The sequence below is a fragment of the Ursus arctos genome, unplaced genomic scaffold, assembly GCF_023065955.2.
Source record: "Ursus arctos isolate Adak ecotype North America unplaced genomic scaffold, UrsArc2.0 scaffold_16, whole genome shotgun sequence".
In the NCBI taxonomy this organism is placed as follows: domain Eukaryota; kingdom Metazoa; phylum Chordata; class Mammalia; order Carnivora; family Ursidae; genus Ursus; species Ursus arctos.
In genome coordinates this window covers 58,155,749-58,181,149 of record NW_026622830.1, presented here as the reverse complement: position 1 = coordinate 58,181,149, position 25,401 = coordinate 58,155,749, and the positions used below count along the sequence as shown (strand labels likewise).

At 56.1% G+C, this 25,401-nt stretch overlaps 1 protein-coding gene and 1 pseudogene across 2 annotated transcripts; both read left to right on the top strand.

Annotated features, from left to right (window-relative positions):
• Positions 1–754: 754 nt before the first annotated feature.
• Positions 755–3,985, top strand: LOC130543883 (programmed cell death protein 7-like). Of its 2 annotated transcripts, none has more exons than XM_057312995.1 (2): positions 755–1,337; positions 2,698–3,477. In XM_057312995.1, exons 1-2 carry the CDS (start codon positions 912–914, stop codon positions 2,728–2,730), a joined length of 459 nt encoding a protein of 152 aa, XP_057168978.1. In that variant the 5' UTR covers positions 755–911; the 3' UTR covers positions 2,731–3,477. The 2 variants fall into 2 exon arrangements, with proteins under 2 accessions (XP_057168978.1, XP_057168979.1); XM_057312996.1 differs by lacking the exon at positions 2,698–3,477 and adding an exon at positions 3,727–3,985 and having other exon boundaries at positions 862–1,337.
• A 4,246-nt stretch (positions 3,986–8,231) lies between these two features.
• Positions 8,232–10,044, top strand: LOC125281382 (DENN domain-containing protein 3-like; annotated as a pseudogene).
• The last annotated feature ends 15,357 nt before the right edge of the window (positions 10,045–25,401 follow it).

Genomic DNA, 25,401 nt, shown 5'->3' with positions numbered 1-25,401 from the left:
TCATGGATTATTAGAACTAGAAAAGTTCCTTTCATATCATTTCCCGCTTTTTTTTTTTAATATTTTATTTATTTATGTATTTGAGAGAGCTAGAGTGAGAGAGCACAAGCAGGGGGAGCAGTAGAGGGAGAAGCAGGCTCACCTATGAGCAGAGCTCTCAATGTGGGGCTCAATCCCAGGACCCCAGGATCATGACCTGAGCCCAAGGCACACACTTAACCCACTGAGCCACCGAAGTGCCCTACCCGCTCGGTTTTATAGATGCTTATGCTGGCCTGCAGAGAGGGATAGGGATGTGCCAAGGTTGGCGGGCAGGCAGAGCTGGGACTGGGATCAGCCACGAAAGCCAGCCTCCTGGGCCCAGTCTGTGGCTGGGGGAGGCCCACGGTCCCCCGGGATCAGGCCAGTCTGGAGCTGGCCAGGTACGGGCCCTGTCTCCTCTCAGACCCTCCTCATCTCTGTGCTCCCAGGCTCCATCCATTCCAGCCGTGCCCACCCCGCGGGGTTTCCTGCCGAATGTTGCTCAACCTCTCACTAGACAGAGCCAGCAAGGTTAACCGGGTTAACCAGGAATGGATCTTTCTACCCCTTCCCCACCAGCCTTTTCTGCCGTCCACGCCCGACCAACTCCGCAGTCCAGGGCACAGGAGGGCTTCCAGGAGGCAGCGAGAGCCGGGGTCGCGCCAGGCCTAGGTCTCTCCTCGCCCTGTAGAGCCGGCCCGGGGCTCCCCAGAGCAGGTGACTTTCACGCCCTGGGCCCCGGGGGCTGGGCGCCCTCGCCTGCCACTTGGGGACGCCGCCCACTTCCCTCCGTTCCCCGGGAAGGGGGCTGCCGGTGGGGCGGGGCCAATGGGGCGAATGCGCGCGAACAGACACGGCGCACGCGCCAGGATCCGCGAGCCGGTAAGGAAATGACGACCTGGCGCGGGGCCCCGCGGCCGCCCCCACCGGACCCCGCGTGCCGCAGCCGGCCACGCCCCCATGGAGGCCCCGCCCCCACCGGACCCCGCGCGCCGCAGCCGGCCACGCCCCCATGGAGGCCCCGACCCCAGGAGGCCCCTCCCCCGGGGAGGTTCCGCTCCACCGACCGCTCATTGCGGGGACCCGGCGGCTGGCTGTGGGGCGCCTGGGTGCTGTGCAGGCGGCGCTGCGCGGGGCGCGGGGCTGGGGTCGGGGTCGGCGGCCCCAGGCGCCCGAGTGGGGTGCGCCCAGCGGGCCGCAGCAGCCAAGCAGCTATGGCGGAGGCCGCACCGCAGCACCTGGCGCTGTCCTCAGGGCTGTTGGAGTTGTGCCCGCTGCTGGGGCCCTCCCGGGACAGCCTCCGCGGCCCCGAGCAGGTAGGGGCCGGTGGGGAAACGGAGGCGGGGCGCGGCCGGGCGGCGGCTACGATCGGAGCGCGGGTCTGGCCCCGGCATCCCGGGCGTCTGCGGGGTGGGGGCGGTGCTCGGGGCTCCGGCCAGACCCCCCCTCCACCGCAGCCCGCCCGGTGCGGGGACCTTGGCTGTCCTGGCCGCGGAGGAGTCGCGGGGGTCTGCGGACTGGGGAGCCCTCGCCGGAGAAGAGCGGGGGCTCGGAGGACGCGCCTCCAGGTGCTCCGCCTTCGGCCGCTCCGGCTTCGGGAAGCACACCTGGGCAGGGTGAAGGCGGCTGATGGGGGGAGGCGGGGGTGCGCCGGGGCGCCTGGGGTTACGTCGTCGCGGAAGAAAGGATTTCATTCATTATCCCGGACTTACTGTCTCCTCGGTGGTGGGTGCTGTGCCAGGCACAGCATCGTGAGGTTTGGGGTTTTAGATGTAAGGGGCACTTTCAAATGTTCTGCATTTAGTCATTTTGCGATGAAACCTAACTGTTTTTCTCGCTTGCAGAAAAGGCTGCCTACTCCCCCCCCCCCCCCCCCCCCGCCCGGGGCCCTTTTCTCTTTCTCTGTGTGCTAGCAGCCAGAGTGACAAACCCTTTTCCCGGAAAGCAGCAGTTTTGGACACTCATTCTCTGTGTTTCTTTACTGTGCCCCTGCTTTTTCTTGGTTGTGTAACCCAGGCTTTCTTTTGAATTGGTTTGTGGCCCTCTTTTTCTCTTGGTCCAGGATGTCCATATGACTCTATCTGTGGATTTTTCTCTGGTTAGTGGTGATGCCCAGAGTACTCCGAGATTCCGGCTCTACCGCCCAGTTACCTGGGCAAGTCCTCATCTCATTCTGGACAACAGCAGTGAGAGGCACAGGAAGGCACCCGAGTATTTAGGGGTGCAGCGGAAAGGGTTGAGGTCATCAGGAGAAGCTAGATATTGCTCAAATTAACTGGATAAATGTCTCTTAATGTCTTGGTAGTCTCCTTAGCTTTTTTTTTTTTTTTTTTAAGATTTATTGAGTGAGGGAGAGAGAGATAGAGCAGGAGAGGGGCTGGGGCAGAGGGAGAAGGAGAAGCAGACTCCCCGCTGAGCAGGGACCCAGGACCCCGGGATCATGACCTGAGCAGAAGGCAGATGCTTAACTGACTGAGCCACCCAGGCGACCTGTCTCCCTTAACTTCATACAGAGCCAACTTCGATGGTTTCTGCATTTCCCTCCTCCTTTCTTACTCCCCAAATCCCGGTGATGTCTGCATCCCCTTTGACCTCTGTCTCCTCTGACCCTCATCGACTGAGTTATCTCCCTGCCTCTAATTTGCCAATGGCATTGCCTCCTTTTTCTTCTGATAGGAAATGACCTGGTTTCAGTTGCTTCTTGGGTGATTTCGGCATGCATGTTGGTTGCCCCAGGGTGAGACGTGTCTCGAGAGCAGGGTGAATGGCACGGTGGTGCTTTCCTGCCCCAAATAGGCCACGGCTTTCCCAGGCAAGTGGCAGTTTGCTACTCTGCATTTTAGCTATTACCCTTTTTATCCTACACGCTGATTCTGTTAGGGGTTCAGCAAGAGGTGGAGCGCAAATATTTGGAGTAGGAAAAAGGCAGCCTTTCGGGACGGATCCAACTTCCTGGGCTGAGCCTCCTTTAAGGCCGATGTTGACGTTACAGTTACCTAAACATGTGACTTCACTTGGCCACTCTGCTGTTATAGCAGTTCTATTTCTAACGTCTGAGGCTTTTTTTATAACTCTGAAAATCACCATTTCTCTGTCGTTGACGCATTCCTGCTCGGTGACAGATGAAAACAAGCCTGGAGGTATGAGAAACATTCCACTTACTGGTAGGGTAGTAAGGAGTCCTAACTTTCCATTTCATTTCTTAGATGGGTGGTGTTTTGTGAGGGTAGTGACAAAGACTTGGAGAATACGTCCACCCCATGGGAGGTTCTGGCTTGTACATCTCTCTCTACTCCGTGGTTGCCGTGGAGACGAGGCGTGGGGTGTGGAAGGATCTACGACTAACCCTCCGAGTGGGCCGAGAGCTCCGTGCCTCGAGTAGGTCACTGGCGTAATTCTTGGTGTGAAGGCAACATTGTAGCGGTTCTTGGTGGAGAGCGTCCAGGCTTTCGGCTTCTAGAGCAGCACTGTCCGCCAGAACTTTCTGAGTGATGACGCCAGTGTTCTTCATCTGTGCCATCCGTGTGTCGGCCACTAGCCACACATGGCTACCAGGTGCTTGAGGCATGGCTAGTGCCACTGAGGAACTGGATTTTACACTTCATTGAATTTTAATTTCAATTTCAATAGCCACGTGGCTATTAACGGTGGTGGACAGCAAGTTCTAGAGCGCTAAACAAATCTGTTTTCTGTTTTATTTCACAGATTATGGCCCATCCTGTGTGAAGATCAGTGCCGCTCTATAATCTAACAGAAATAAATCTGTGGGGGCGCCTGGGTGGCTCAGTCATTAAGCGTGTGCCTTCGGCTCAGGGCGTGATCCCGGCGTTCTGGGATCGAGCCCCACATCAGGCTCCTCCGCTGGGAGCCTGCTTCTTCCTCTCCCACTCCCCCTGCCTGTGTTCCCTCTCTCACGGGCTGTCTCTCTCTCTTTCAAATGAATAAATGAAATCTTAAAAAAAAAGAATAAGAAATAAATCTGTGATGCTATCAGTTAGGGTGTGTGTGTCTCACTTTTTAATTAGCTCTGGTTTTTTGGACTGAAATGGTTGTTCCCGGGGAGGGGTTAGTAAATCAGTGTGGGCGAGAGAAGAGCAGGAGTGACTGTCCCCAGGCTGTGAGAACAGACCTTGTCTCGCCCGTAGGGGAGGGGCCGTTGCAATGCTCTGGGATCCAGGACTGTGCGTTCAGGAACTTACTCTGATGACCCAGTCGGACACGTGCACGTATGTATGGCAGACACTGTTCACCGCTGCCTTTGCTCAGGTTGTGCGTGTGACGAAGAAGAGAGCATGCCAGCTGTCCCTCGGTAGGGCTGTTACTGCGTCGTCCCCGTGTGGCACCATACAGCTGTGACAGGGAATCAGCCACCCCATATGCTGAAGTGGAGAAAAAAGCTAGTGGAACCAGTAAAAGGAGATGATTGTATGTAGGGGGACAAATCATATTGATATATACGCACATAAGAAACGTGAAGGCTGTAATCTCCGCTGTGCATAGTATTACCCACCCTTTCGTGGAATTAGGGGGAAGGCCTTTCCTTTCTATTCTTATGTATTTTATTCTTCCTGTATTGTCGTTAGCTTTTAACATGAGACTGCATTGCTTATCCAACCAGAAAAGACGCAAGGACATACGTTCGGTGGAAAAACAGATGTGTGATGTATGGCCAAATGCCAAGTTGGCTGAATTTAGGCCATCTTACTTTAAGGGACTAGATAAATGGCGGGGCGAGAGGTAGTCTCCTGCCGTTAGCATGATGACCGCATTCCCTTCAGCATCCGGACTGCTGCGCTCTAAGAGGTCGCGGAGCGCGAGGATGTGAATGGATGAGCAACCTCCGCTGATAGCCGTCGGCTGGCTGAATGTGGGGACACAGAGAGACCACACAGTCCCCGGCCCAGCCCACCAACAGCTCTGAAGGTGATAGAGTACAACGTGGAAGGCATCAGTGCTCTAGGTGCTGAGCCAGGGCAGGGGGAGGCGGAAGGAGGTGCTCTAGGAGGTGAGGAGGGAGGAGGTGCAGGGGAGGTGGAAGGAGGTGCTGTAGGAGGGGAGGAGGGGAGGTGGAGGTGATGGAAGGAGGTGCTGTAGGAGGTGAGGAGGGGAGGTGGAGGTGATGGAAGGAGGTGCTGTAGGAGGTGAGGAGGGAGGAGGTGAAGGGGAGGTGGAAGGAGGTGCTGAAGGAGGTGAGGAGGGGAGGTGGAGGTGGTGGAACGAGGTCCTGTAGGAGGTGAGGAGGGAGGAGGTTCAGGGGAGGTGGAAGGAGGTGCTGTAGGTGGTGAGGAGGGCAGGTGGAGGTGATGGAAGGAGGTGCTGTAGGAGGTGAGGAGGTGAGGTGGAGGTGATGGAAGGAGGTGCTGTAGGAGGTGAGGACGAGAGGTGAAGGTGATGGAAGGAGGTGCTGTAGGAGGTGAGGAGGGGAGGTGGAGGTGGTGGAAGAAGGTGAGGAGCCAGGGGCTTGATGGTCTAGAAGAGGCGCCTTGTCCTGGCTGCAGGTGAGGAAAGTCTCCCTCCAGTGGGGGTGGAGGGGGCATCCCTGGTGAAGAGGAGGAGCGGGGAGGGGGTGAGCACGAGTCCAGCGGAGTGGAGAGCAGGGAAAAAGCACAGCGTTGGACCATGGGCGCTTGTGTCTGGAGACCGAGAGGTTCAGCGGGGCACGGCTTTGGGGGCACCCTGGCTTTGGAAGCAGGCTGGCCTGCTGCTCAGGCGTACGATGCAGGTCGTCGTCCTGCCCTGTGACGTAGCACACGTGTGCCACATACATGGAATACGTGGTAATAACGGTAATGTATGGAAACAGATTCCATTTTCATGCTGGTGGAGGGACAGGGATGGTGTGTGAGGCTGGCTTGGATCCATCGAAGGGTCTGCAGGGGTAAAAAGCTGGTGCCAGTGGCAGGAGCCACCGCCCGTTGGGGCAGGTGATGAGGTCACATGTGTTCTGTTTTTTAAGATTTTTATTTATTTATTTATTTATTTATTTATTTATTTATTTGAGAGAGAGTGAACACAGCGGGGAGGGGAGAGGCACAGAGGGAGAGGGAGAAGCAGGCTCCCCGCTGAGCAGGGAGCCGGACCTGGGGCTCCATCCCAGGACCCTGAGATCATGACCTGAGCCGAAGGCAGACGCTTCACCGACTGAGCCACCCAGGTGCCCCCCCCTTTGTGAGAGTGGACAGTGCGGGTCGGGCGCCCTGGGCCGGGCGGGAGGAGGCGATGCCATTCTCATGGCAGAACCCTTGAAGGATTAGTTTGTGGAGTCTGTAGCTGCTCTAAGTCCCGGGGTGGGTGGCTGCTTGGTCTGCAGGTGCGCAGCTGGGCTGGCACTGGGGCTGCTTTCAGAGACTTTTCTGCGGTTGGTGGCTCCGAAGACCCGAGGGTCACTGTCTTTATCACAGGCAAGCATATGGGCGGAAGCTTGGGTTTTAGGGAAATCAGCAGGAGCTTAATTTTTGAAGCTGTGAGTTTAAGGGACCCGCCTTATGTCTGGAGGCAGCTGGGTGCGGTCTGGGACTGGCAAGAGGTCTGAGCTGGCAGTGGGACTCTGGGCGCCGTCCCTAGGTGAGGACACCATGTGAGTGTGGAGACTGCCAGCCAGGCGGGGCACTTGAGGAGGGGCAAGGAGTCAGCCCTGGGGGGGTCACAGCCTGGAAGGAGGGGTCTGCCGGGGCCCTACCCAGGAGCGTCAGGGCAGAGGGGAAGAGCAGAGGGGGGTTTGCAGGCAAGGGGCCGGCTCCACGCTGTGACCACCTGTGCCCAGTGCTCACCGATGTGATGTTTGACGTGAGGAAGGAGCGGACGTGCATACTTTCATAGTTAAGTAGGTCCGAACTGCTGGATGGTGATAAGGAAAGTTTTAGAAAGGTTTTATAGAACTCAAGACGTGGTTTCCTTTCATGCCTGATACACAAAGATGTAAACGTTATCCAGTACTATGGATTTCCCATGTTTGGTCTTTGTTCCCACTGGTACTAAACTTTTTTCCAAATATAAAGAAATTATTGCCTGAATTTAAATTATACAGAATAAAAATAAGCTTTTTGAGTTTAGAGAGTGTATTTACTGATGGGAGTTCCTTGTATGAATCCTCTCAAGGGTAAGAGTTCCCCTTTGGCTCCACGATTCTTACTGAAACGGTGATGCTGGCTGTCCCTTCCCTGCCGGTGACAATTCCATTTCTCCTGGTGACAACGATGTCCTTCCTCATGCCCTCTCTGAGTCCCTCAGAGATCTTTGATTCCGCGCGGCCCACCCCACCCCGGCGTCCTCCCACCTTCCCACATGCTTGCCACCCAGCGAATCCTGCCCTTGACTTCTGTTTCTCCACTAGCTTGGAGCTGACCTGCCCGTTTCTCTGTCACGGCCTGTTGACCTCTTCTGGGAGCTCGGGGAGCAGCCCGGCAACTGCCTCTGCGGAGTGGCCCGTCTCAGGCATCGTAGCTAGACAGAACGGAGGTCGGAGGCAGAGCCCGTGCTCTTCATATTATCTGGGGGAAGACTGAAAAGACAAAAGGTTTTGTAAAAATCGGGTACCAAGTTAAAGTTCGAAAGTGTTCAGGCTGAATGACCCTGTTGTGTAGACCTGGGGTGACCGTTTGGTTGCTGGAGGAAGGGTGTGTCTCTTCTCTCTGAGGCCGGCAGTCCTTCTTCTCACCCCTCGGTCCGTGTCCCCAGGTCAGTGGCAACAGGACCACTGGCATGGGGCATGACGCCGGCACCCCATCTGTACTGGGCTGGACAGTATGCGGCCCCCCCAACCTGGGAGGGCACTGGGGCCTCTGGTGTGGGGGCTGGGGTTGAGCCTTTGACCTGCGACCTTGCCCCCTTGAGAGGGAAGCTCAGGGATGCGGCGTTCGCTGCTGCAGTCCAAGCAGAGCTGGATGTGAACTGAGGTCTGCCTGTCAGTCCTGGGCTGGCAACTGCCGGGCTGTGTGCCCAGGGGCAGCCGGAGAGCCAGACCCTGTGCTGTGGGTGACTTGCCTGAACGCATGGCCTGATGGGTCCCTAAAAGCAGCTTCTTTGCCGTCCTTCCTGTCCTGGGCCACTGGTGGGTGAGGCCACACACACACGTGGGTGCGGAACCGGCACTCTGGCGGGTCGAAGGGGAACAGAGCGACAGTGGGTGCTTGGACAGAAGGCGCACAGCGGAGCAAGGGTAAGCGCTGTTGGCTTACTCGTATTACTCCCTTTAGGTGTCCCTGAAGCAGGGGGTCAGCAGCCCCTCTTCTCTCGATCCGGAGGTCCTGTCGGTTTTTGTGCCTCCTTTCGTCAGTAAGGATGACAGTCAGACGGCTGGCGCCCCCTCCGCGACTCTGAGCAAGACCAGAAGGCGCTCCTTCAGAAAGAAGAGGGACAAGCCCAAAACGGAGCCCTGGAAGGGCCTCCCTCCTGAAGACATTAGTGTCCCCAACGGTGTGGACCTGCTTGGCCTGCCTCAGCTCTGCTTCCCAGGTATCCCCCGCCCTGCTTTCCCAACTCCCCCATGGTGCTTTCTAGAAACCAAGTCAAGAAAGGGTGACAGACGGGGGGCTGGTTACCCCTGGCAGCCCCGAGGCCAAACTGCAGGTCTCAGTTCTCTTAATCTTGGGGGTTTGGGAGCTGAAGGACGTGCAGCCCAATAGTGCAGCCCCCATGTTTTGGAGAGCGAATCCCAGACGAAGGGCTGTCGGGATCGCCAGCACGGTTGGTAGAGGTGCTTTCCAAGGATTTTCACTTCTGATTGACAGGCCCGTCTTCCAGAGGTCCGGCCGGTGGGTCAGGATGAGTCCAGTTAGCCTGCAGCATCTCCCCCCAGAGTGCACTTCCGCCGGGCTCTCTGGCCCCTGTTTTCTGGGGACCCCGGGGCCTGTAGCCCGGGCTCACATGCTTTCCCCACCTGGCCTGTTCCCGGCAGTGGGTGGCCCTCATGTTTTCCACTGGTCTTTGAGAAACGCTGAGTGGCTGGTGTAGAAGACTCAGACTAGGGACTTCCCGTCCGTCATTCCCTGTCTGGGAGGTTCCATCGGGAATGGCTGCTGTCTCCCGGTCTCAGGGATTACAACCCGGGGACAGCTGGGACAACCCCTGCACCTGCCATGCTCAGAAACGGTCGCCTCCCCCAGGCACACCCCAGAGGGTTTGTCTGCGGTTGTTCTTATGTTCCTTCGCTAAATTCTGCAGAGCACAGAGGGTGGCTGAGAAATGGGCACCCACGGAGGGACGGAGGGGGCCACGGCTGGCTGGCGGCCCGACCCCCCAAGTGCCACAGCTGGCAGGGCGAGGACAGGTTCTGTAGGCCGCAAAGTGGGCTCACGGAGAGCCCAGCCTTGGAGGTGGATGCCACGGGGCCGTGCCGAGATTTCCTCTTCTTTCTCTACCCGCAGGGGGCGTGTACGTGGCCTCCGAACCGAAGGAGGACTGTGTCCACTTCCTGGTGCTGACCGATGTCTGTGGGAACAGAAGTATGCCGTGGTTGCCCAGTACTCCCGACCCCCGCACGTACGTGACTGCCGTGAATTCCCTCTGAAATCTGCTGGTGTTTATTTTTGCTGAAACACGCTTCCCGCAATCACCACGATTGTAATCATTTTAGCGTGTGTGGGTCAGTGGCACTAAGTACTCTCCCGCTGGCGGGCAGCCCCTGCCGCGTCTGGTTGCAAAAGTCGTTCATCACCCCGGAAGTCCCGCCCCCGGCCCCCGGCCCCCGTTCTGCCCACATGGGTTTGCCTGCTTCGGACACCTGGTGTCAGTGGACTCAGGCTGCATGTGGCTTCTGTGTCTGGCTTCGTGCACTCAGTGAATGGGGTCAGAGTTCATCCACGTTGGGGCAGCAGCACCTCTGTCCTTACGGCCGAGTCCTACCACCCAGTGTATGTGAGCCACAGCTTGTTTCCCACATGTCCGTGGAGGGACATTTGTGTTCTTGTATGCGGGGTGACGGCTTTGGGCCTCCAGAGCATGACTTGGCCCTCCCCCGCCCGGCAGGGCCACGAGTGCGAGCCAGCCGGCCCCTGGAGGTCGCAGGGGCCGCGGTGCACCTGAAGAGGCGGGGTGACCCACGGCCTGTGTCCAGAGGGTTTCCAGAAGCAGCAGTGCTTTACCCTGGGGAAGTCCGGGAATCCCACACCGAGGGGGCGGTGGCTGCCCGGTTGTTCCTCCCCACTCTGCCGTCAGAGGCTGGGCCAGGTGTGCTGGGAGAATTATCCCTAAGTGTCACGGCATAAGGCTCAACTCGATGGGCTCTGTCCCTTCACGCCTGTGGATGTGCCTCGGAAACCTGTGGGAGTCCAGCATTCTGCTGATGTCTGAGTGCGCGACCTCCGTGTCTGGACTAGGCGTCCCCTGGACCCCTGGACTAGGGTGGGCAGTGGGCAGCGCGGGGAGGCCACCCCTCATGGCCGTGTGTGCGGGCTGCTGGGCCTGCGGCGTTGGCAGCCTGCCTGCTTGCCTGGGTTAGGTAGGGGTGGGAGACGAGCCGGGGGCCGAGTTCCTGCCCCTCCCTGGCCAGCGCTTCCGGCAGAGACAGGATGGGAGGCTGGATTATTCAGGAAGGTGCTTGGGAGCCTGTCTGTGAAGTGATCGCTATGAGAAGTACATGTTATTTCTCTTATCCTTAAATACATTTTAAAAAGGTCACAGCCTCTGCTTTGCCTGTGACTCCCCCACTACACCTGGCTGCTGGGGTGTGCGTGACCCCTCGCCCATCCTCTCAGTGCCTGCGTGGTTTCGGGGTGACTCTGGGCCCTACATGCTGGCCTCCCCACCTCCCCTCGTGCCCAGTGACCAGCCACGCCCTGTCCTGCGCTCCTGTCTTTCCGTGGACTGCACGCGCAGCCCCGCCCGGAGTGCAGACGGCACTGTGGTCCTCATATGCCAGCTGCCCGTGTGCTCAGCCCGGTGCCGACGACCCTCCTGCACAGTCGTTCATTTAATCCACAGCGAAGGGGGCTGGGAACTCTCAGCATCATCCCCATTTTACCGCTGAGGGAGCAGGCAGTCGCACAGGGAGGTGAGGGGACTTGCCTGGGGGCCCAGCACACTGACTTGAGGGCCTTGGTTCAAGGTTGGTGGGTAGACGAATGGCGTGCCCACTGCTTGCCGGGCTCTCCCCCTGTCTTGCAAGACCCTCGCGTTCACACCATCCCCAGGTGGAGCTGTTATCACGGTCCGCCGTCCCTACTGAAAAACCCCAAACAACCCTCCACGGGGGCCAGACTGTGGCCCTCAGTGATGCGCCACTCGTAAGCTCTGCAGTGGTCTGTGCCTTCTGGAATCTCGGTGCCGGTACTTTTCTCCAGCTGAGAACCCCCCCTCTCCCCCACCGACACACACACATATGGCCCAGTGCTGGAGGTTTTTTCCTGTGTAAGCAGAGCCCATGGCCCCTTCTGTGTCTTACTGTGTTCTCACTGTGTTCCCATCTGGGGTCGGGACGTGTCATTGTCTCTGCCACCTCAGCACATCACACACTGGGGGAGGGGGGCATCTGCGAGGACTGGGACTCCCAGTGACACAGGGGGGGCATCCACGCTGACTGGGACTTGCGGTGACACCGGAGGGGGCGCCAGCCGGGTGGCGGGGGAGCAGGATGCTGTCTGGGCCCCTGCCCTCTCGCTTCTGTCTGCAGAGGCCCACACTGCTGAGGATAGAAGCTGGGACCAGCTGGATCGGAGGGTGACACGGGCCTGTTGCTTTCTCTCCAGGACGAGTCGTGTTTCTACAACGGCAAGGCGCACTGGGAGCCATCCTGGCCGACCGCGGGCGTGGCTGGCTGCTTCGGACCGTTCGCGGTGTGCGTGGTCTCCAAGCTCCCCTACTACAACGCCCTCAAGGACTGCCTGTCCTGGTGAGCCCGTGCGGTGCCCGCGTGTCTGCGAGGCCACGCCTGGCGCTGGCGGTGGTGGGCGGGCTCTGGTTTGGTGACGGGAGCTCCCGTGAAGGCCCAGAGGCTTCCCGAGGCGGTAGCCTGTGGGGAAGGTCTGCCAGACAAGGGAAGATGAAACCAAACTGTGGGAAGTAAAATTAGTATGGAGGATTTTATGTTGTTTGGTTTTTTTAAAAAGACGTCCATCAGAAATAGCTCTCCTCCTGTTATCTGAGAAAATCAGGCTGCCGCTGCTGTCAGTCCTGTTAAGTTCATGACAGTTAACGAGTTATCTTTTCTTGGGGTGGAATCTTGAAGTGCCTTAATGCTGATGATATTGAGTAGAAAGCCTGAGGACGTAGAGAAGTTTTGAAAACTCTAGAGAGAATCGCGTCGGGCGCACTTGCCGCCTGTCGTCGGGGGATGATTGTGGCGTGTGGACACGGTCCATCCCCCGGCCACACGCGCCCTGGCCGCCTGGTTTTCGTTCTCACAAAGTTCTAGTCTTGGAATTCTCAGTGGTTTGGTTAACGACAGAGGCGGCCAACGGAGGTTTGCCTTAATGTCGTAATACCCACCCTCCACCCCTGGCAAGTCGCAGACTTCTGGAAAGACCATCATTTTGGTTCTCACACTGTGGTCAGAGGGATGAGCAGGAATCCTTCCTGACCAAACTCACCACCTTCGGAGCTCAAGTTCCAGCGCTTTAATGTTTTAGTTTTCAAAATGTGGCTGGTGTTTGCCCATAGCTTGGATCTAGCCCGCGTTTTATTGCCCCCGACACAGAACAGAGCGCTCGCCGGGTCTCCCTCCGGGACTGCGTGCTCAGTAGGGCATGTCTGCCCGGGCGTGGGCAGTGATAGGATGATAAATTAGGACAGGGTCCCTTTTCGTTAATTAACTGGTAATCTTCAGCACCTGAGGGTAGGTGGCTTGTGCACCCATCTCGTTTCCTCTTCTGTGAATTGGGGGTGGTGTTGCCACCCTTTCTCGAACGGAACGGGTTCGGGCCTGCGGGGAGGACAGCACCTGCTTCACTTTCTCGGCCTTTGTACGCGTGATCATTCACGTGTGACTGGCAACAAATACCATCCTGCTAGACGTTAATGCAAAGGAACATTTAACTCGAAAAACGTGTTCAGTTTCCCTGCTCCTCGAGTTTTCTGTCTCCTGATGGTCGTTGCTAAATGACCCGAACTAGAAAACAGAAAAACAGATGACAGAAATGCAAAAGGCAGTTTATAAATACAGATTTATAGATTTTTAAAATCTGTTTTTCTGCTATAATGGTGGCGTGTAAACTAGGCCTCTGTGTGGACAGAAATTGGGAGAGAATGCTTAGTTGTATTTGGGGAATTAGATTATGGAGAGTCTGGTTTTTTTTTTTTTAACTCGATACTATTCTTTGACAATAATTAAAATATGGAAGAATATTGAATTATCTCCATTTCCTGACACTAACTTCAGGAAGAGCTATTATTATTTTTAAAGATTTATTCATTTATTATTTTTAGAGAGAGAGAGAGCAGGGAGGAGGGACAGAGGGAGAGAGAGAGAGAATCCCAAGCAGGATCCATGCTGAGTGCAGAGCCTGACACGGGCTTGATCTCATGACCCTAAGATCGCGACCTGAGCTCCAATCAAGAGTCAGATGCTTAACCGACTGCGCCACCTAGGCGCCCTGACTGACCCCAGGCGGACTTATGATTTGTTACTTAAAGTAACAGCGTAAGCGCTTGGCTTGCGGGACACGCGTGGGCCCTGCTGTGGCCCTGCTGTGGCGAGTGAGGCCGGGGACCGCCCCAGGGCACAGAGGTGGGGTTTCCAGGGCAGTTGGCTGAATTTTGCCTAATGTAGACACCATGTCACCACCACTGCCATTAAGACAGAGAACATTTTCACCACGCCCCAAAGTTCCCTTACACCCTGTGGTCACTTCCCAGCCGCCTGCCCCCAGGCACCTGCTGGTCCGTCATGCGTTTCAGTCACTTGCCGCTGTGCCTTGAACAACGCGGTTTGAACTGTGCGCGTCCACGTACACCTGGATTTTTTTCAACAAATACAGTACAGTCCTATATATGTATTTTCTCTTCCTCAGGATTTTCTTAAAAACATTTCCTCTTTTCTAGCTTACTTTATTCTAAGAATACAGGATATAATGCATATTACATGCAGAATACCTGTTAATCGATCGTTCGTGTCGTCGGTAAGGCTTTAGGTCAGCAGCGGGCTATCAGCAATTAAGTTTTTTGGGGGTTGAGAAGTTCTATGCAGGTTTTCAACTACGTGGGGGAGAGCACATTTAACCCCTCACATTGTTCAAGGGCCAACCGTACTTCAAAAGTCAGAATGCATTTGGGAAACAAACGTGGCCAAGCACTTTCCTTTGAGATGTTTACTCGCTGCTGAAGTATGACCCAGACAGAAAATTGCATGAATTCCAGCTGTGTAACCAGCACTCACAGCAAGAAACAGAACATGACCAGCCCCCATCCCCCCACACTCCACCTCTCCTGTGCCCCCCTGCAGGCAGGTCCTGACCCTGGGCAGCCTCACCTTGCTGTCTGAGGCCTAGGGTTGTTGTCAGTGTCCTCCCGCCACCTCCCCCGCCCCCAGCCTGGAAGGCCCTGGGGCTGCCGGCACTGGCAGACAGGTCAGCGCTGATTAGAAATGCTAAGATGTCCTCCAGTCCCCTTCATGTCACTGCAATGTTGTGTAATCGTTCTTTCTGATGGCTGAGTAATATTCCATTGTGACGGGTAGTAAGGAGGGCACGTATTGCATGGAGCACTGGGTGTTACACGCAAGTAATGAATCATGGAACTTTACATCAAAAACTAAGGATATACTGTATGGTGACTAACATAATAAAAAATTATTATAAAAAAAGAAATGCTAAGATGACAATTGGATATTCATACTTATTTTGTGATTTGATTTTTTTTTATTTTGGTTTATTGACTCATCTGAAGCTCTGTAAAGATTTTGAAGTTGACAATCACATAAAAGATTTTGCTGCAAAACTGTCTTTGACACCTAGCCCGCCGCCTGGACCGCTTCATTTGGTCATTAAATCTGGAATTTTGTCTTTTCTTTATGAATAGTAAAAGTCCTATGTCGACGATGGGTTTAATGTTTTAAACTGTTTCTTACGTTCCAGGGTGTTTAAATTACGCTTCTCAGGTTCCTTACAGAATCATCTAATTACGCTGTTTCTAGAGATGCGTTTGCCGGGCGGCCCGTGATACGTGGTGTGGAGCTGGTGATGGGCCCCCTTAGTGCTTAACACACCGGCTCATTTGGTTTATTTGTCTGGAATATTGGGTATTGTATTAAACTGATTCATGTTTTCTCCTGTCCGGGGTGATTAATGAAAAGTACCTGGCTTCCTATTTTTTGGTTTTTCCCAGTGCCACCGTGTTGTTGAATAAGTGGCCAAGCGTTTCCGTGGGTCTGGGTTCCCTGGCACGCTCGTCCTGAGATGTTGTTGGCTCTTTCACCACTTGAGGGTTTCGGGCTAAGGACAGTTGCAGAAAGGCAGCCCACGTTCCCCCTTTGCCGAGTAATGGGCCAAGACGGCTGAGCTGTGATGACACCTGTCTGGCCTGGCATCTTCCAGACTGACGCAACCACCGGGCATTTCCTCGTTCTCAAACAAGCACCTGCCAGATTAGTGTCTGGAAGAAAGTCATAGATGTCGACTCTGCTTCACTCAGTCCTTTCTGGAAGCTTAGACATAGAGATCTCGGTTCTCTACGTATTGATTATTATTCACAGTTGAAAAATTAATTTTATTTCGCAGGAGACATGTGATCATGAACTTAAAATGTATATTTTTAATATCACACTACAGTGTGTGGGATGGGGGAGGGAACCCTGCCAGATGCATTCCAGGCCCAGAGACAGAGCAAGTTGCCCCAGGACCTTGGTTCCGCTCCCAGAAACCTTTGTAGGGACGTTTATTGGGTTCTTGTTTTGTGCAAGGCTCTCATCTTTATTATGTGGATAATTGGTATTTTTTTATGGTTCAGTGAAGTCATCAAAGTTTCTGTTCTTGCTCTAATCACTCAACAAGTGTTCCCTGAGGACCGGCTAAGCAGTGAACAAAGCTGAGTTCAGGGCAGTTTGAGGGTTAACCGTATGTACTATGTTCCGCCTTTGAGCATGAGTAATGCACGAACCGCGCCCATACCCATCTTCTGTACCTCGGAGTCTTGGATGAGCTCACATTTGGTTCTCCGACTTTTACCACCCCCGTGAGAAAGTTTCCTGGGGGTCGTTCTTGATGCCTCTTCTCTTCACCCCTGCATTCCATCCATGGCTCATCCCTGACCGGCCAGCTCCCGGCGTTTGCCTCTAGTTGGCCACGGCCACCACCCCACGCAGGGCCACTGGGTCCCACCTGCGTGACTTGGGGAGCCATTGGTCTGGCCAAGTCCATTCTTGACCCTTCATTCAGTTCATCCTTTGCATAGTGGCTGCAGGGACTGTTAACATCTATCCATTGGACTCTCCTCTTGTGTGTAAAAGCCCACAATGGCTTCTCGCTGCGTAGCTGCCGCAGTCCTGCATCCCTAGCCCCTGTATCAGTGTCCTGCTCTGTCTCATGTCCTCACTCCCTTGCTGACTGTTGTCCAGCCACACTGGATTTCCCTCAGTCCCTCGCAGGTGCTGCCCCCAGGCCCTTGCATATGCTGTTCCTGGAAGTCAGGTTCTTCGGGATGGCCTCTGTGTGACCTCCCACCCGTCTCTCTGTGCCCTGCTCCCTTCCTGCAGAGCCCAGCATGGTCTGCAGTTAGGGCCCGCACACGTGTGTGTTTTGTTCAATGTCCATCTTCTCCATCGGCCTCCAAGCTGCATGAGGAAAAGGCCCTGTTCAGAGCTGCGTTTGCGACGCTGTTACCATGCCTGCTGCTCCCACAGCTGTCGAGTGAATGAATGAACGGATGGGTCGTGTTTCGGCGTTAGCCTGTCCTGTTCACAGAGCAGGGCCTGCGTCTTGGTTCTTGCGCATTTGTCCGAATGAGCCGAGTCTGGCTCAGACTAGCCGCTGTGATCCCCCTCGTGCGGCCTCACCAGCTCTGGGGTCCTCATTGATACGTGGCCCTGACCCATCTTTGGGAGTGTTGAACCACTGTGGCTGTTCCTTGTTTTGGAAAAACCCAAGGCCAAGGTTCTTCTCTAACCCCGGAGCCGATTCAGCATGGAATTCCAGAACCCACTACAAGCAAACATTGATGGAGATGCTGTGTAGCTAGTGGTCAGGAGCTGTGGTTCCTGTGAATCAAGCGTGTGGGCGCCGGGTGGGGCATCTCCTGTCTGCGTCAGGGGCGGTGGCGCCCAGCCTCCACCAGGCCTGGCTCGGTGCCCTTTCGCGGACGGCGCCTGGACCACCGGCCCGAGAGCAGCAGACACCCCGCGTCCCTGGGCCCGCTCTGCCGCTTCTCTGCCCACCAGCGGGTCTGATTTTACGTGCTTTCAGAGCACGGCCAAGTCGCTGGGTGTGCACGTGAAATGCGCCTTTTCCGTCTCACTCTACCGGACTCACTTCCTGTGTTGCTTTGTGCGTGGATCCTATTGTCTGCGTGGGGCTACAGTCAAAGCTGAACTTTGGAAAGTGTTTCCCCGAAATCTCTCTCCCTCCTCAGTCTCTTCACCTGAGAGGTGGGGTGGACAGCAGAGCCCAGCTCAGAGGGTGTGGGTCTCACGCACGTGAGGTTGCTGGCATCCCGGGGGCCCAACAGCGTCCCTGGTAGAATGACTGGTGTTTGTATTAGTTTCTACCTGTAGTTGGGAAGCTGGTCGATATGTTTATTTTTTGAAATATTGAGGGGAATTTTTCATATAAACTTTACAATGATTCATAGTTCATCACCGCTGGGAGCATGTAACTCTGCTCTACCGTGTTTTGTTTTAAATAAAAAGGATGTTACTGTCCACACAGCGCGTCCGCCTTGATTCTGATGTGTCTTGCTTCTGTGGGCCAGTGGGTGACAAGACGGTGCCGTCGGGGAGCCCTTGCAGAAAGAAGGCTTCTCCTGCCCTCAGGTTCTTTGCACAAGCGTTCACGCAGAGCCGTGGTGATGCAGGTGTGAGCACGTGTGGAAGGCGAACATTTGTTCTCCAGCCAGTGCTCCGCATCTCTCCGTGTGTCCTCCTTCCACACTTTTCCTGGCGGGAGCTTCTCTGTGCTCAGATTCGAATCTTCTCTGTGCTTGTGGCCCGGTGCTCCTCACACTTGGGTCACTCCGTTCTGCTGGTCCCCAGGGCTCCAGGGACGCTCCTGGGTGCCCCCCAAAAGGCTGACACCCACGGTCAGGAACGAACTTGCCAATGAGCTGGAAGGCTTCTCGGTGGAGGGGCCCCTACCGTCCCCCTCCATCTACCGCGTCCTTTTACACAGAAGGGGCATTCTGCAGATACTGAATTTGAATCAAAGTGTAATTTTGAGATACCATCATTGAGAAAAATAAAGTCTTTCTCAGCGATTTCTTAAAGTGCACGTCTTTAAAGAGCTTTGACAATTACGTTGAAAATACTAAGAGAATTTGTAATATGCAGTAAGTGTTCTGAGAGTAACCCGATCGTGTTTGACTTAGAACCTGTGCTGATCGGGACAGATGTCCAGGTGTCAGTTTATCTTTGCCGACGGGCAGTCTGCTAATGAAGTAAAGAGTTTAGGGAAGTTTGGCCGAAAAAGACATTCAGTACTTGATTCACGTCTGAGCCTTGCTCAGCAATTCTGTGTGTCTCTGGACTGTTTGGTTCTGTGACATATACGGGGATAGCGTGAGTCTTCAAACACGTATCCTAGGTCAGACACCCTCGGTGCCAGAACGGAGAGTCTCAGTGCATTTCGGCCTCTGCTGGGAGCGGCTCTCTGAACTAATTACGGAACTTGGTCGTCACAGATATTTAACATGAAGCCACTACAGATCGTGTTTCCCTCCCGCGTGGACCCTGAGAGCCCGGTCATCGACTTGGACCTTCACCTGCCCTTGCTGTGCTTCAGGCCCGAGAAAGTGCGGCAGGTAAGCGTCCCTCCGGACCTGGGGCGTCCGTGCTGGTTGGCTTGGTGGGGCATCTAAGCTGTCATCGTCTGGAGGGTGATTCCAGGGCACGTGTGTTCCAGAACATTCCAGAATGTTCCGAATGTTCCACAACACACTGGGAATAGTTGCTTTTTGGCTTCAAGCAGACATTCAGGACTGTGCACACCATTTACAAGCAGTGCTTTTGGGGGTTAAAGGGGCTTTCGTTTTGGCAAACAGCAGGGAAACTGGGTGAGACCTAGGCTCCACGTGGTTTTGGTGGCGCATTCACACGCATGTTCAGTGCATGGCGCGTGGTCAGAGGTGTGTACACGGTGTCGTTGATCTCCCCCAGATCCTAACGTGCCTCCTCATGGAGCAGCGGATGGTGTTCTTCTCCTCCAGCTGGGCGCTGCTACCGCTGGTCGCCGAGTGCTTCCTGGCCTACCTGCACCCCCTGCAGTGGCAGCACACGTTCGTGCCCGTCTTGTCGCGCCAGATGCTAGACTTCATCATGGCACCGACGTCCTTCCTCATGGGCTGCCACCTCGACTACTTTGAAGAAGTCAGCAAGGTTAGGCCTTGGCCATTTGCTGTAGAATGTCAGATCCTTGTGACCCCTGTGGGGACTGGCGGAGAGGGGCTTCCAAAGGGCCCTGCAGGGAGGGCCACGTGCCCTGGCCACAGGGAGAGGGTGGGCACTCCTGTCCCTGGGGCTCGTGCTCTGGGCTCCACGCACGCGGGGTGCTGTTGCGCGTCTGCACCATCCTGCTGTAGTCCTCCGGGTGTTTTCGAGGCTGGGGGGTTCTGGGCGCCGGGACCCCGTGTCACGTGCCAGTCCCCTTAAATTCCCGGGGCTCCAGCGAGGAGAGTGTGGGTGTCGGCACTGATGGAGCCTGCTAACCGGCCTGGCCGTGGCTGCTTTCTAGTTTTGTGGCCTTGAGTGAGGTGCCAGCCCTTACTGAGCCTCAGCCTCCTTGGCTCTAAAGTGGGCATGTCCTCCTGGGCCGGGCTCTGTGTGGGGACCACCCCGCACCCGCCAGCACAGGGGAAGGGCTTGGCAGACCCCAGCAGCCAGTGTCCCGGTCCAGATCTTGTGTTTCTCTGGTTAAGCTTCTGTTGTTCAGTAATGCTGTGGACCATCCTACTGGAAGACGCCCCGTCTATGGATTTCCCTCCTCCTCCTCCTTCCTCTCTCCCCGCTTTTGTTTTTGAGGCAATCCGCTGGCTCCCAAGAAAGCCAGCTGGCCTCCCCAAGCTCCCAACCTCCCTGTACGCTCCGGCCTCCAGCCCCTCCGTCTCTCCGAGACCCCCTAATCCACCAACCTCCCCATCTTTCACGAAGCCCCCCAGGCCTTCTCATGTCCCCCAAACCTCCCCGTTTACCCGAGCCCTCAGCCTCCCCTCGTCCCCTGGCCTGCCGGAGCCCGCCGACCTCCCCACAAGTCCGTCCTCCACCCATCCCCGTTCTCCCAGAACCCGCCCCCTCGTCCCCCTTCCCTGGCCTCTCGTGTCCCCACGCCGGCCTCCCCACATCCCCGTCCTCCCGGAGACCGCCAGTCCGCCCCACATCTCCCGACCGGCCCGCGCCCCGGTCCTCCCCACAGCGCCGTCCTCCCCGGGCCCCTCCCTCGTCCTCCCCACTTCTCCGGCCTCCCCACATCCTCGGCCTCCCGAGCCCCGCGCGGGAGGGGCCCGTCTCCGCCACATCCGCCCTGCGGACCGGCTCGTTGGCCCCGCTAGGCCCCGCCAACCCCCAGCTCCAGGAGCCGGCCCGCCCGCCCGCGTCCCGGCCCCCTCCCCAGCCCCGCACTCACTCGGACCGCGCGGGGCGCCGGGAGGCGAGGGCAGACCACTGCGAGGCGGCGCCGCGAACCGACGGGCGGCCCTCCCTCCCACGCCTCACGCCGCGGGCGCACAGCCGTCCCGGCCCGGCGGCGGCAGCAGCGGTGGCAGCGGGCTTGCACCCTCGGGGCCGCGCATGCGCGGCGACCGGCTGAGCCGGGCTTCACCGCCAAGGCGCGCGCCGGGCCGAGTCCCTGCACCGATCTTTGCCCCCCCCCCCCGCGCTGGGAGGACCGGGCATGCGCCCCGCGGCCAGCGCATGCCCTGCACGCCACGGGGCTCCGCTCCCGAGACCGCGCCAGACAGTCGCGCCGGGAATTCAGAACGGCAAGGGACTGAGCGCGCATGTGGTGGCCGAGTCCGGGAAAGCCTCGGCGGGGGCCGGGAGGGGCGGCCCGCCGAGCTGAGGTCCCGGGGCTCCCACCGGCGGCACTCTGGGCCGGCGGGGCTGGACCGACCTCGGGGAAGCCCTCCCACCCGCTGCCCTGCCCCCCGCAGCCCGGACGCGGCCCCTTTGCAGGGCCTCCCTAGCCCGCCGCCCTGCAGCCCAGCCCCAGGGCCGGAACCCGCGCAGTCGAGCCCCGCAGTGGGCCGGGGCCTGGCCCGAGTCCTCGCGCGTGTCTTCGCCAGGCTTCCTGCCCACCCCGAGGAGTTAGGTGTCCCGGGCCCCTCTGCACACACGAGAGTGAGGCTCAGGGGTGTGTTCCGTGGCATCACAGCTAATGCTGGGCTGTACTTAGATTGGATCCTGGAAGACGGCCTGAAAGAGGCTGTGGGAGGTGGCTGGAGGTAGACAGATGTGGGGCCTGCGTGCTGGTCTCAGGGCTGGAGACAGAAGAGGAGGACCCCGGGGATCTGGGAGTCACCAGGCCTAGGGCAGCTGAGCAGACCCAGGACGCCGAGTGGAAGGGGCAAAAATGCACTCGTCCAGGGGCTTCTTCAGGCATCCTTAGGAGCCTGGCCTTTGTTCTTTAGGCCGCAGGGAGCCTGGGGAGGGTTTCAAGCAGGAAGGAATATCTGATTTGTGTTCTTTAAAAAAAAAAAAAATGACAACCTTGCGGTAGGAAATGAAACGAGAGGCAGGGCAACTTTCATCTTTATGGTGTCACTTTGATCCTCACCACAAGCCAGGAGGCAGGTTAGGGCCACACTCCTTTTCAAAGGTGAACTCCTGAAGCCCAAAAAGGTAACCCACAGTTCTGTCCTCAGAAGCTATCATTTGACTCTAGTTGTAACAGAAGCAGGTAAAATAAAACAATTTTGCGTAGCAAGAGTTTTACTATATATGTTTTTGTTGTTCTTTAATGAAATGTATTATGGTTATTTGTAGAATTTTTTTAACTCCATCCAAGTTTGCAAGGAAGTGTGTCTCTGAATGTGAGCCCCAGGGCCTTGGTCCCCAGAGTTTGCTCCACCTGGAACTCTCCTCCCTCTGGAGCGTGTCACTCCCTCATGTCTTTGAGGCTTATGTGTCACCTCATCAGATGCCAACTGACCACTCTGTGTATAATAGGAACCCCCACCCCCCACCCCCTGACTCTGCTCTGTTGTTCTGCAAAGCAGCTGTTGTCCTCCACAGCCCTACACTGTGTGCTTGTTTATTTCTTGGTTGTGTGTCCCTCTCCCAGAACGTTAGATTCATTCAAGCAGGGACTTTGTTCACTTCTGGGTCCCTGGCACATAATGAGATATTGTGGAGTAACTGAGTACAGCTTTGGGTGATGGGAAGTAAGAAACTGTTATTTAAAGTGTAAGAAGGGAGTGGGAGTCAGGGAAGGGAGTGGAGGGACAAAGGGGATTATAGTGAGGGGATCTTTGCAGGGCGGTGGGGGCGCTTTGGTAGACTAAAAATGGCCACCAACTTGTTGACGCTGCTCCCCACAGGAGATTGAATCCAGTCATTCACCCCTTGAATGCGGATGGCTCTTGTAACTTGCTTTGACCAGGAAAATGTGTCACAGGGGATGTGGTGTGACTTTTGAGCCGAAGCTGCAGGAGATGGTCTGGCTTTCTTGTCACCTGATTCTAAACAAGTCCAAGCAGGTCTGGTGAGGAGGCTGCGTAGAAGAGTGCAGATCCTCCCTGGCTGACAAGCTGCCACCTGCCAGACACGTGGGTGAGGCTGTGCTTGACCACCCAGCCCTAGCCAAGTAGTCAGCCAGCTGCGGCCACCAGAGACCCAGGCAGACCAGCACAACTGTGGAGATGCACTCAGCCCCAACCAGCCAACCAGAGAATCACGAGCAAATCAAATACTTGTGGTTTTAAGCCCTAGATGTTAGCGTGGTGACACAGCCATGGATAACTGACACATTTGATGACCTCAACCTTATCATGATGCATTCAAAACTGATGTTCTGGAGGCCGGCTTTGATTATTCCTCTGCCTAATAAAAGCAGAAAATCAGGAAAGGGCAAGACAAAAAGTGATGCAAACAGATACAAAGAGGACGAAAGGTAGACGGAGGAGATGAGCAGCAGGTTGTGCAGCCGAGACCCTCCTCATCCCCTGAGCATACTTTGTGGTGCCCAAGAGCTCAGGTTCAGGAGTCCATGGACAGTGAAGCTGACCCAGGCTCAAGTTCAACTGTTCCCCAGGGTCAGACACTAAGCAGGTGGCATAACGTCCTTGCTCATCTGTTAATAGAGGTTACAGAGAAGCTCCATAACCTTAGGTTGTTGTGGGGAGAAAATGAACTGTTCCTGTCAAACACTCGGCAGAGTGCTTGGCACAATATACCCTCCATAAGTATCATGGGGTAGCAATAGCATTCCTGTACAGGTTACTGTTCATCTTGATCATGGAGGGGCGATCATTCAAAGGACCGCCCAGAGTGCAGTGTTAATAAAAGCTGATTTTCCTCAGCTCTGTGGGTCAGATGCTGTGTCCACAGTCTCCAAACCTCATAGCAGCCCTGCAGCACGGGCATGTTAACATCATCTTCATTCTATTGTTGTGAAAACCGTGACAAAGGAAAAATGCAAGCGATGGAACAGGTGGCAGGGCTGGAGCTCAAAGCTGCAGTCTGTCCCACTGCAAAGCATGCACTCCTCCCTCTCCCTGTGCAGCCTCTGCTATGCTCAGACCCCACATAAAAAAACAAAACACACAAGACCATGCGGCTTCTCCCCTTCCTGCACTGCGCCACACAGGCTGAGCGCTGACCTTTTGTGGGAAGCATTCAGGAAGGGCTTCCTGTGTATTGGCAAAGCAGCTGCATCCTGGGAGCACTTCCTCCTTGAAAAGCACCCTCCCACCTCCCTAGTCTGATGAGGGCTTGTCCCTAGGAGGGACTTGCTCATAGTGGAAACAGAAGCACACTTTAAGACTGGGGGTGGGTGCACAGTAAAGAGGGTGGGCGGTAAGAAGCTGGTGTCACCAAGGACACACCGAAGCCCACATTATTGCCCACATCAAGGCGCTGACCAGCCTGCAGATCCACACAGAGACACTGGAATGAGAAAAAGTGGGATCCAGGAAACTGGTGCCCGGGGCACTCGAAGATCCAGTACGATGGGCCACTGGGAGGTATGGGTGTGCCACCTGCCCTCCGGGGATGCTGGCCCTCAGGTGGTCAGAACCAGGAGACTGGTCAGGGAAGAGGGACACCCTGCAGAAGAACAGAGAGAGGAGTCCGACCAATCTGGTTCAACCCCCAGCTCCCCCATGTGACAGCCCAGTGGCCCTAAGGGGACTGCTCTACCTCTCTGAGTCTAAACTTCCTCATCAGTGAAATGGGGAGGGGGGAGGCTGCAAGAGCAGAAGGGAAGGGGCCAGGGGGCACCCCTAGGGAAGATGCTCAAAGGGGAAGCATAACAAAGGAGGGACAATTTGAGGGACCAGAAGCCAGATTCCCTCCTTCAACTCTGGCCAGCGTAAAAGCAAGATGGGCCACAACCACCATGTGCTCCTTGCCCAGGAGGGAACATTCTGGACTTTCAGAACTAGGCTGCTGATGGACGTTTTACAATATGTTTGAAATTTCACTTCCCACAGGAATTTAATGTAGGGATGTTGGAATGTGGGACTATTAACTCCTCTGGGTGGGGGGAAGGGTCATGCCCCCCAGTAGTGCCTGCAGTGGATGCAGCTCTTTTGAGGGGACATGTGAACGATTTGCCCCAGGTGTGGTTTCATCCTCAGCTGGAGCTAGGGGTGCCCCAGCCACTCCTGCTCACCTGCTCACACAGATCTCCCCACTCCTTGCCCCGCCATGGCGTTCCAGGTGTCTGGGATACAGGGCACACTAGCTGGACCTCTTCCAGGCCCTGTCCAGAGGCTCAGCCCTAGGGGCTAAGCCGCCTATAGCAGTGACCCCAGGACCTCACCCGTGGGGCTCTCCAGGGATACTGCTCTCAGGTCTGGGCCACACACCCACTTCCCATTACTCACAACCCGCCCCCCCCCCAACACACAGAGGGGAAACCCTTTCCCTGTACAGCACTCAGCAGGTCCCGGACGGGGACAACCTCCCATCTTCCTAACCGGAAATGCCCGTTTGGCCTGGAAAACTTGCAGCTAGGGCTCAAGTTAGCCTCCATCCAGAGCACCCACATACCTGCACCAGCCTCTAGAGAAGAAAAGATGTACATTTTCTGGGAAATTCTGCCCCAAACCATTGGTTCTCTCATTTCATTGTCACAACTCATCAGATAAGTG